Below are 12,156 nucleotides of genomic sequence, written 5' to 3'. Positions count from 1 at the left end.
TAGCCTTGCCTCAAAATCCCGAGCTTAGCTTCCTCTGGCCACTTCAGCTGGCAGTGTTGGTTTTAGCCAGCCAGCCACTGTATTTACAATAATGTCATGAGATCAAAATGAAACCAAATACTGGGTGCATTGTAGAAATTCAAATTCACCAGCCTTGTGGTTTTCCTGTTATGGGAAAATATATACTGTACAAAGGGTTGTGTTACAAGAATCTCTCAGTTACGAGTATACTTGCAGCTTGGACCACATCTCTGGTAGTTTACTTCAGACAAGCATGTGTCCCCTGGTTGGACTGATGAGGGAAGCTTCCCTGTGCTTGTAATGCTGTCTGTTCTGTGTTGTAATTTAACTGTGACACACTGATTGCAGAGTAACTCAGCTAAAATGAGTTTCTGGTTAAGTCACTTGCATAGCAAAAATGTATTTCTCAATCAAACGCCTCTCTCTGTGCATATCTCTCCCCCTCTCTATTTCTCTCTTTCTTCCTCTCGTTCTCTCTTTCTCTCTGTCTGCCAACAACAATTAAGTGGCACTGCTCTGTCTCTCTCTCTTTTCGTCTTTCGTCTGAAGGGGTGATTTGGCACAGGAGCATGCTGGCACTCTTCAACAGGGTTAGTTGTACTTTGTGTGTTCTTTCTCTGGGCGAGAGAGAGAAAGAGAGGGGGAGGGAGAGAGTGAGTGAGTGAAAGAGAGATGGGAGAAAGAGCAATCTAAAATGGCTGCCAACACTAAAGTCCTCTGCACATGAAATGTCTGCCAAAATGTATGTTTAGTTTAGCAAACCCTGGCCAGAGAAATAACTTACTTGGAAAGAAAATAGCAACAACAAGTGCCACAACATATATATATATATATATATTAATAATAAATGTGTAGCGATGAGGTCGGGGATATGAGGGCGAGGATAGAGAGAGAAAGAGAGGAGAGATATAGTTAAATTCTAAAAGTGCGTAATAACACATTTTCAAAGTGTTTATCTTGATCTTTTTTTAAATAACAAGTTTAGGGACAAGTAGATCAATTTTGCCCTCATTGAACCCTGTTCAAGCTCACGAGGGAACAGCTGCAATGTCCATTTATTATCCTATCTGACAGTTATGAATTTCTCACATTTGAATGGTATCTCAGAGGTGTTGGTGATTTGTTCATTAACTCTTACAATCCTGGGATGATAAAACCATCAAAACAATATGACTTGTAAACATAAAGACACAATGTTAACAGTTAACAAAATGGCAGTCAACTACTTTCGGAGAGAAAATGGATGGTCTCTTGTTTCGGCCACATCCAAACACCCTTACAAACCCATATATCTTTTCAAAAATATGATAAAGAAAATGCATTAACTATGTATTTGTTTTCCCCAGCAATGTCTTTGGGGCATTACGAGTCTTTGTGTGTGTGTGTGTGTGTGTGTGTGTGTGTGTGTGTGTGTGTGTGTGTGTGTGTGTGTGTGTGTGTGTGTGTGTGTGTGTGTGTGTGTGTGTGTGTGTGTGTGTGCCAGTCTCTCTCCTTCTCTTGCTATAGTTCCCTCTTTATTTTGCTCTTTGTGCCAGGGATTTTGTCTGAGGGTGGCCTGCCTAGAATCCGCTGCAGCTTTTGGCAAGAGTGTTTTGAGTATTAAAGATAGCAGAGGAGAGAAACAATTGGAGAAGTTTCATTGGCAGGGTATGTCTGACTTGGCCAGTCAAATCAAGATGGCTGTTTTTGTTTATGTTTCTTTTTTGCAGTTTTTTTCCGTTGTCTTTCTACTACAGTAGATTAGCCACAGAACAAGCCACAGCCCAGAGGTCGACCATACTCCTCAATCAGTTTGAATGCTGCCTGCCAATTCCTTAGCACATCGCCCCGTGATAGTGATTATAAGCTTGAGCACCATCGAAGTGGCTGTGGAAGAACGTAAAAGGGGGATAAGGTAGAAATAATGCCATTCACTACAGAGCTTCATGGAGAAGACAGTCATTGCTACCTGTGTGGTGGTGCCGTCTGCTGTGGTTGTCACACATCGCAGTAGGTGTCTGGCTCACGCGTCCAGTGTAGAGGGAAGTCCAGAGTAAGCAGAGTGCTCGTTCTACTGATGGGGGAGTCAGTGTGAAGATTACAACGAGGCGCTCTCTCCACAGACTCTAAACTCCAACTTGTGGAATGTGTGTGGCTTTGATCCGCTAGTGGAATCATGCCCATCTGATAAAGGAGGGCCCTATTTATTTACTTTGACATTTTTACCACTGTTCCCTTTGACTCTTTGTGGTAAATCTAGTATGCTGTGATTTCGCACTAAGAATCCCCATTCTGGTTTGTACTGCATTCTATTTATTTAGCTTGTATTATCTGCATTTGCCAGGTTAAGCAGATATACAAGTATATTGTATTGGATTGTGTGGCCTTGCCATTGTTGTGTTGCTTTATTGAGTGTACATTTTGGCAGAACAAAAAGATTAGCCTGCCGAGTGGCGCTGCAGTCTAAGGCACAGCATCTCAGTGCTTGAGGCGCCACTACAGACACCCTGGTTTGATTCCAGGCTGTATCACAACCGTGATTGGGAGTCCCATAGGACAGTGCATAATTGTTGAGGCTGCAGGTAGCCTAGTGGTTAGAGCGTTGGACTAGTAACCGAAAGTTTGTAAGATCAAATCCCTGAGCTGACAAGATACAAATCTGTTGTTCTGCAGTTAACCCGCTGTCCCTAGGCTGTCTTTGTAAATAAGAATTTGTTCTTAACTGACTTGCCTAGTTAAATAAATAAAAACATTGAGAATCTATTTAGACTTGCCAGACAAGGCAGTTTTATAATGAGCGATTTGGATCATGTTTCACATTTTTGTGGCAGGCCAATTTATTTTTCTGAAACCACACTGGTTATAATAGCTTTAGCACTATCTATAAACTTTTACATCAATATAGTACTTATTTGATATTTGTCCCATTATTCCTCACTAAATGTGTTCATTTTTGTAGACTGTTTCTAACTACTTAATCACCCTCAAATGAGCCTTTTACATGGTAGAAACTGAAACCAATTATGTTGGGTTTAGACTTATATATCCCCCCCCACCCCCTGTTTCTCTCTTTCTCCCCCCTCTCTCTTCCTTTCCTTCCCTCTATTCAGAGTCAGAGCAGAGCAGTAGCCCACGCACAGGTATTGGGTCAGATCAGGAGGATAGCCGAGCTGCTACCATGGGTAAGGGGCCCCATCGACTCGCACACACATCCAAATACCAACACACAATGACATTCATACACATTTACACACTGCCAGACAGTGACATAAGCACTGAGCTTGTTATTCATCTAGCACACGCAATACCTTTCACTGTAATATTTGGAATCCAATAGATTCCAGGTTGCTGTCAGGCTCAAACATTATGGGCATGTGCTTTACTGGCTTGCTGATACTCTGCCATGTGTTGTGACTTTGTCTTGTGATGTCTCTTAAAAGTGAGACGTTACTGTAATGTTTGTTGTGTTATGTCACAGAACTCTCCATGGTGACTCATCTCTGTGTTTTCCAGATGCTCCTGAGTTTCAGGAAAGCTTTGTGACATCAGGAGTGTTTAATGTAGCAGAGCTGGTGCAAGTGTCCAGAAGTAAGATTTTACACCTTTTATTTAGCTACGTGTGTTTTTTATATATATTTGTGGTTGAATGGATGGACAGAGTGTGTTGGTGCATTAACATCTTTTTGTTACCGTTCTTTCTTAAAACGTCATGTGTGGCTGCTTTCCTTATAAGTCCCATAACTGACACAGCAACATGCTTAGGAGCTGGACATGTGTCACATAAACTATGGTGATTCAAGTTCTGACAGCCCTCTTCCGTGAAAAATGAGCTAGCTCACAAACTCTGGCCCCCAGGCAGCGGGTGGAAACTCCCAGTCTCTCTGGCAGCAGTCACTCTGCTCCCCTCAGTAGCTCAGCTCCTAGTCTCTACATTGCTGCCTGTTCTACTACTGCTATTCAACCGTAACCCCATCAGATGGATACACAGAGGTAGGAAACACATGGATGGTATAACAGCTGAGGTGACACAGATGGTAGGGAACATCCAGGTCCAGGATTGCGGGAGATACTAACGTAATCCACTTCCAGCATTAATCACAGTCAACATGCAGAGTAAACCCCTCCTTACTGTCTACACCCCATCAGACACTCAATATGATTTCTGACCGGGAATCAGATCATAGGGCTTTAGGATGACATTATTTAGGACTTCCTCATCACTCATGTTGTTTTATCTGTCTCATGGTGGATTGTGGATTGTGCAGATGTTTTATCCATTTAATATGTTCTACTCACAATGCCAAGGCTGCGTGTTCTGTGCTGTGTGCTTTGAGCTTTGTGATTGGCTGGGGATGCTGTGCTCACCAGGCTTGGCGTTAGTGAATTAGGGCCACATTAACACAGCCCCCACATGGCCAGCCTCTAATCACTTTGTATGAATAACCATCGTCTCCCAGCCACACAGACCCCACTAGTCACCACCTGAGACCTCTATTCACTTACCCTCCAATCTGAGTCATCATTTACATACGTTATTTCATTATGTTTAGAATTGGAGTTTAATCAGGTTTGAAAGGCAGTGCAAGTGAAGGGAGCTGAAGGGAGTGAAGCTCACCCATCTGTCATATGCAATTGATCACGCTTTCGGTTTCCACAGTGATAATGCCTTTCTCCGAAGGGTCTTCATCTTTCATTCAAAATAAATGCTCTTCAGTATGAACGACAAGCTCTGATGAGCGTACATTCACTCACACACCGATTTGAAATACTTTATTTGAATCCACTACAAAAAAAAGGATCCAAACATTTCAAAGGTCCCTGTATTCATGGCACTCAAAAGGTACAGGAAGCAAATCCTTCTCCAAACAGCTCGGCTGCCCACGACAACTGAAACAGAGTAGTACATAGCCAATTGCTTTGCCCTAGTTTTTGTCAGGCCCACCATCTGGAGACCACGCACTGCAGGCCTGTGTACGTGGCCAAGACTGCCAAATATCAGCACCGCCTTCTTGTACCTCCACCCGAGGCTGTCCAAGACTGCCAAATATCAGCACCGCCTTCTTGTACCTCCACCCGAGGCTGTCCAAGACTGCCAAATATCAGCACCGCCTTCTTGTACCTCCACCCGAGGCTGTCCAAGACTGCCAAATATCAGCACCGCCTTCTTGTACCTCCACCCGAGGCTGGCCAAGAGTGCCGCGAGAGGCGGATACTTCCGCAGCTTCTCGGCAAAGGCCTGCTCCATGTAGCCGTAAAATGAGCAGACCACTTCCAAAATGAGCACCTCTTTCTTTCCTCCCCCCACAACAACAATATCTGCCGTATTTGGCACACAGGAAAACACATGAACATCAAACCAGCTTCCCTTTACACAAGAATGTTTCTGCATGTGTGCTGTTGGTGAGACGTCTCACCTCGCTGGCGATCAGGTCAATAAGACAGTCATGTCTAGCAATGTACAAATCCTTGTATGAACAGAAGCCATTCACAACATGGGCATTAGATGTGACTTATGTAGAAGACAAAATGGGTACCAGAGTGCTAGATTATATTGTGTTGGTATACGTAACTTGCAGCCTTGCCTTAACAGTAAAGGTGAGAATGTTCTCGCCAACGGCAGCATTGTGGTACATGGAATGAGAGACAGAGTGGTCAGCACAGTCCAGAGCAGTGAGTTCCCCTGCAGCCTCAGGCCAGTCCAGTGTGGTCAGTAGCTGCATCCGTCTGATACCAAGGATTGTTGTCACTATTGTCAGTGATTTATGTTCAGTGGTGAAGACAGGCAAGGTGGGTGGAGGGCCGGATCTCCATTGACAGACCACCTCTGTCTTGGTGGTGTTGATAGACAGTCCCATCCTGCTACAGACCCTCACAGCCATTACAAGGACGGACTAAACGTCTTCCAGAGTGTGGATCACAAGGGCACAGTCATCAGCCGGAGCCTTGGTGGTGGCTTGGAGCCTCCTGATGTTGAATAGGTTTCCATCCATCCTGAAGTCCACCGCATTCCTGCTGCTGTCCTCAAGCTCCTTGTGGAGAAGCTGGGTGACACATAGGAGGAAGGTGTTAAAGAGGACAGGTGCCAGCACACAGCCCTGTCTCACACTGATGCTTACTCCAAAGGGCACTGACTCCTGCCCTCTTATGCCATCATGCCATCATAGAACTGGACAAGGATGTTGACAAATTTGTCTGGACAGCCAAATTTAAGTAGAATGCCCCATAGTAGTTCCCTGCTCACAGTGTCGAAGGCCTTGGAGAGGTCGACAAAGGTCATGAAAAGGTCCTGATGTTGTTCTCGGTACCTGTCCTGGAGTTGCTGTGCTGTGAATATCATGTCGACCGTCTCCTGTTCTTTTTGAAGCTGCATTGTGACTCTGGCAGCAGTTCCTCTGTGATGTTTTTCACCAGCCTGTGTAGCATCACCTTGGCCAGGACTAAAACCAGAAGGGATTTCCCCCGGCTGCTGCCGCAGATGGACTTGTCAGCCTTGTTCTTACCTCAGTCTACTTTTTGATCTTGAGGGAACAGAAAGCTGATAACACCTCACACACACACACACACATACACACACACACACACACACACACACACACACACACACACACACACACACACACACACACACACACACACACACACACACACACACACACACACACACACACACACAGACACACACACAGACACACACAGACACACACACACACACACACACACACACACACACACACACACACACACACACACACACACACACACACACACACACACACACACACACACAGCTGATGTAGAATGCTGTAGCTATAATTATCTAAACTAAATGAGTGAGTTATTATGATGCATAGGGAACACATTTCACATTACACCTGTCAAACTGGCTCTCTGTGTCACGCCCTGACCTTAGTTATCTTTGTTTTCTTTATTATTTTGGTTAGGTCAGGGTGTGACACAGGTGGTTGGTTTAGTTTTTGTATGTCTAGGTGTTTTTGTCCTGTCTAGGGTTTTTGTAATTCTATGGGGTTTTAGTATGTCTAGGTAATGTAGGTCTATGGGGGCCTGAATTGGTTCCCAATCAGAGGCAGCTGTTTATCGTTGTCTCTGATTGGGGATCCTATTTAGGTTGCCATTTTCCATTTTGGTTTTGTGGGTTATTATTCTGTTCAGTTGCCTGTTTGCACTAGTCATTTTGCTTCACGGTTTGTTTTGATCAGTGTTGCATTAGTTTAATAAATTAGAATGTACACTTATCACGCTGCGCCTTGGTCTCCTCCTAATGACGACCGTGACACTCTGTTTTCACATTACACCTGTCAAACTGGCTCTCTGTTTTCCATGTGGCATTTTGACTGACTAATTGGAATCAATGTAGAAGTTAAAGGCTTCATCTAACCACCTGCCAGCTGGCCTCTCCTGGGAAAAAGACTGCTAGTTCAGATTCACCCCCCGACTCCCCAAATCCTCAGCTGCCCATGGCGCTATGCTATAAGAACTATCACCTGCACCTCTGTTTATGTGTCACATTCACATTTGGTTTTCATGTCACAAACTCCACAACACTTGTATTATGTATTTACGCTAATATTGATGCTCGTGTTTTGCCCCCAAGGCATTGATTTAGATTTTAGACTACATAATTAGCTTATTTAACTAATCGGTTACTTTTAAGTGCACTCCACTTTATTTACCCAGGCCTCATGTGGGATGCATATCCTAGGAGACATTAGCTGCCTTTTAGAGAGGGTGAATTCTCCACTGACCTACTTTACCAGTGTAATTAAACAGAGCAGAATGTGTTGTAATTACTGAGCTTGTTTACATCACCACGGCTATCCAGCTCAACTATAGAAATAGAATCCCTCACATAAATGGGGATTCCTGTTCTAATAATTCAATTTCTATGCTTTCAACCACCCCTGCCCGTGTTCAGTTCCCTCCCTGGCTACTCTTCTTTGGCCTGAGGTTCCTGTAAGGTGCACGTGAGGGAACTGCTACACTGGAGATCCATGAATCCTCCTTTTGTGTTGTGTTCTCCAGCGTCTCGGTACAGTGTGTAGTCAGGGAGAGATTGATCGCCGAGGGATCTGTAGTGACGCCATCCCACTGTTAATAAGCATACCTGCCCTAACAAATGGGCCATTGTTCTCCGAGCTCACTGTGTCGCCCCACTGCTCGGTACAATACAGTACATACTAGTGTAGTATAGTGCAACAACATCTCTGTCCACTCCAGCCAGACCACAGCACAGCAGCAGGCAGCCATTAATGCACATGGATATATAAAGTACATTAGTGGAAACCTGAGACGGGAAATGGGGTAAAGGCTGATAGATGGCCACACAGCCCCAGACCCATAATTCCACATTCTCCTGCTCTTGTCCTGAGCGTTGAAGTATGGTAGTAGACTGCAGCTGGGATTGTCCACTCTTTGGAGCTGTTACAGAGAAAGGCACACAGATACAACACAATATCTTTGCTCACACAGCGGCACAATTCTTCAGCGGCGATGTATGAGTGAGCTTGAGGATGGTGCTACTTGTCCTCTATGCAGATGTTTGAGTATGATTCCATGGATAATTGCATGTTTAATTGACAGTAATGTACAGTGTGTGACATGTTCCTCCCCTGACTGACCTGTCCCCTCTGTGTGTTTGTTGCATGCAGCTCCGGTGGTGACCGGGGCAGGCCCTAACTTCTCCCTGGGGGAGCTGCAGGGGCACCTGGCCTACGACCTCAACCCCTCAGGGGTGGGCATGAGGAGAACCCTGCCTAGTACCTCCTCCAGCGGGTCAGTACCTGCCCCAAACACACACATGCACACAATCTAGACTGGAAATGAACAAACTGCATACACTACAAAGGCACAAACCCGCGGCACCGTACACTTCTTGAATTAATGTTGATATTACTCGACCCTGTGAATACACTCACATTCAGATTGTTCAAATACATTCCAGGTTAACATGAGCCTTGCCTAAATGAGCGGCTGGATGTGCCACCACTTGAGAGGAAGACTGGTTTCTTTTCATGGGTGCACAGAGAGCAGTGTCCTTTTGCTGAAAGCACAACACATTAACTAAAAGAACAATGGCTGTTCCTCAGGTGACCACAGACTGTGATTTATCTGGACGTGTACACCACTGCCAAAACACCAGCAGTGATTTATTGTGTAATTTGTCACTGTAAAAGGCAAGTAAAGCTGGGACAAAATGAGACTGTAAATGAACTGGTTTACCTGAGGGTCGTGGAGCTACTCAGTTTTCTACCGGTCATCTTCAGGTTGCTGTTTTTGACCCACTTGTATACTATGTGTGTGTGCGTGTGTGCGTGCGTGCGTGCTATCGCGTCAAATCAGCCTCTACAGTCCATTGTGCACGAAATGACGATGTCGAGTAATATTAAACATCATTTGGCGAGCAAACGTTTAATCAAGAGCGCAGAGGATGCACCCGCGAGCGGACAGGCCAGTGAAGAGAGCAGAGGATGCGAACCGCAAGCTGACAGGCCAGTGGAGAGAGCAGAGTATGGGCCCGCGAGCGGACAGGCCAGTGGAGAGAGCAGAGTATGCGCCCGCGAGGGGACAGGTCAGTGGAGAGAGCAGAGGATGGGCCCGCGAGCGGACAGGTCAGTGGAGAGAGCAGAGGATGCGCCCGCGAGCGGACAGGTCAGTGGAGAGAGCAGAGGATGGGCCTGCGAGCGGACAGGCCAGTGGAGAGAGCAGAGGATGTGCCCGCCAGTGGAGAGAGCAGAGGATGTGCCCGCGAACTGACAGGCCAGTGGAGAGAGCAGAGGATGTGCCCGCGAGCGGACAGGCCAGTGGAGAGAGCAGAGGATGTGCCCGCGAGCTGACAGGTCAGTGGAGAGAGCAGAGGATGTGCCCGCGAGCGGACAGGCCAGTGGAGAGAGCAGAGGATGGGCCCGCGAGCTGACAGGTCAGTGGAGAGAGCAGAGGATGTGCCCGCGAGCGGACAGGCCAGTGGAGAGAGCAGAGGATGTGCCCGCCAGTGGAGAGAGCAGAGGATGTGCCCGCCAGTGGAGAGAGCAGAGGATGTGCCCGCGAGTGGACAGGCCAGTGGAGAGAGCAGAGGATGTGCCCGCAAGCGGACAGGCCAGTGGAGAGAGCAGAGGATGTGCCCGCAAGCGGACAGGCCAGTGGAGAGAGCAGAGGATGTGCCCGCGAGCGGACAGGCCAGTGGAGAGAGCAGAGGATGGGCCCGTGAGCGGACAGGCCAGTGGAGAGAGCAGAGGATGTGCCCGCGAGCGGACAGGCCAGTGGAGAGAGCAGAGGATGTGCCCACAAGCGGACAGGCCAGTGGAGAGAGCAGAGGATGTGCCCACAAGCGGACAGGCCAGTGGAGAGAGCAGAGGATGTGCCCGCGAGCGGACAGGCCAGTGGAGAGAGCAGAGGATGTGCCCACAAGCGGACAGGCCAGTGGAGAGAGCAGAGGATGTGCCCACAAGCGGACAGGCCAGTGGAGAGAGCAGAGGATGTGCCCACAAGCGGACAGGCCAGTGGAGAGAGCAGAGGATGTGCCCACAAGCGGACAGGCCAGTGGAGAGAGCAGAGGATGTGCCCACAAGCGGACAGGCCAGTGGAGAGAGCAGAGGATGTGCCCACAAGCGGACAGGCCAGTGGAGAGAGCAGAGGATGTGCCCACAAGCGGACAGGCCAGTGGAGAGCTTGCAGGTGTTACTTTGAGCGAGCAGAACATCATTGCCGCAGATCTAAAAGGAAAATGTCTGAATCAAAAAATATGGAACTGTAAGCAAAGAAACATGGTTCAAACGTGTACAAAATAAATGTGAAACCATGAAATTGTCCTCTAACAATAGTCATCGGTCTTTGTCAAGTTCTCACTCTCAAATTGCTCAGGTCTTGGAACCTTTGGGTTTCAATTCAAATGTTTTTCTCAATTGGATTTCAGGGGGCAGAACATGCTACATTAACAGAACAGAACTAGTGCCAAATAATAGAATGTAAACTAATTTCATTAACCAGCTAAACCCAGGTTTACATGTCATCAGGATACACACAGCATTCAAAGGAGGACTGAGGACAAAGCAACGGCATGCATTCACCAAACATTTAATTGAGGAAAACAAATTAGTTTTATAGTAATTGTCTGATTGGGAACTACCATTGTCTATCAAATTATTTCAATTTGGCATTGGAAGTTGTATTGAGTACAGGCAGTAATACAGGAGTCAAATTGCATAGGGAGTCTCAGATCAGATGTAATCAGCAATTCAGAGCCATCTGGGGAAAGAGCACAAGTAGAACAAAGATATATGTGCTGCAAACCGATAAAATGTATCATTCAAGGTCAGATTTCACCTAAAACAATGACATGAGCTCTGTCCCAAAGATTCTCAGCTTAACTCCTCACTTCCTCTCTACTCAAATGTTTCTCAAAACCGATTGGAGGTCTGAGGCGAGGAACCTAGGGTCCTCTCCTCTGATGGTGTTTTAGAAGGAGGCACGTAAAAAGGATGCAAGGAATCGAGGAAAGATGAAATAGCACAGATCAGTGGCATGTTTCCCTCAATATGGAATGTCAGACGTCACTATGTGGGAGCACGCCGCTATCCACCTCGACGGGACCACAGTGGAAAGGTGAAGAGCTGCAAGTTCCTCGGGGTACTGACAAACTGAAATGGTCCACCCACACAGACAGTGTGGTGAAGAAGGCACAACAGCGCCTATTCAACCCCAGGAGGCTGAAGAAATTTGTCTTGGCCCCTAAGACCCTCACAAACTTTTACAGATGCAAAATTGGGCTGTATAACCGCCTGATACGGCAACTTCACCGCCCAAAACCACTGGAGGGTGGTGCAGTCTGCCCAGTGCATCACCAGAGGCACACTGCCTGCCCTCCAGGACACCTACAGCCGCCCGATGTCACAGGAAGATCATCAAGGACATCAACCACCCGAGCCACGGCCTGTTCACCCCGCTATCATCCAGAAGGCGAGGTCAGTACTGGTGCATCAAAGCTGGGACCGAGAGTCTTAAAAACCGCTTCAATCTCAAGGCCATCAGACTGTTAAATAGTCATCACTAGCCAGCTACCACCCAGTAACTCAATCCTACACCTTAGAGGCTGCTGCCCTATGTACATAGACATGGAATCACTGGTCACTTTAAATGGAACAC

The 12,156-nt window shown here is 46.8% G+C and overlaps 1 protein-coding gene across 9 annotated transcripts in view; it reads left to right on the top strand.

Annotated features, from left to right (window-relative positions):
• LOC135556451 (nuclear factor 1 C-type-like) overlaps positions 1–12,156 on the top strand; it is a 136,799-nt gene that overhangs the window by 80,364 nt on the left and 44,279 nt on the right. For 8 of the 9 annotated variants that reach the window (XM_064989664.1, XM_064989667.1, XM_064989666.1 and 5 more), the window contains exons 3-5: positions 3,111–3,182; positions 3,514–3,588; positions 8,667–8,790. In XM_064989664.1, coding sequence (XP_064845736.1) covers positions 3,111–3,182; positions 3,514–3,588; positions 8,667–8,790 — 271 coding nt within the window. The remainder of the gene's footprint in view (positions 1–3,110; positions 3,183–3,513; positions 3,589–8,666; positions 8,791–12,156) is intronic. The other variant, XM_064989668.1, reaches the window with a different exon arrangement.

Source organism: Oncorhynchus masou, chromosome 15 (genome assembly GCF_036934945.1).
Source record: "Oncorhynchus masou masou isolate Uvic2021 chromosome 15, UVic_Omas_1.1, whole genome shotgun sequence".
NCBI classification, from domain to species: domain Eukaryota; kingdom Metazoa; phylum Chordata; class Actinopteri; order Salmoniformes; family Salmonidae; genus Oncorhynchus; species Oncorhynchus masou.
Note: the sequence above shows the minus strand (reverse complement) of the source record. Positions and strands in the feature narration are given on the sequence as shown.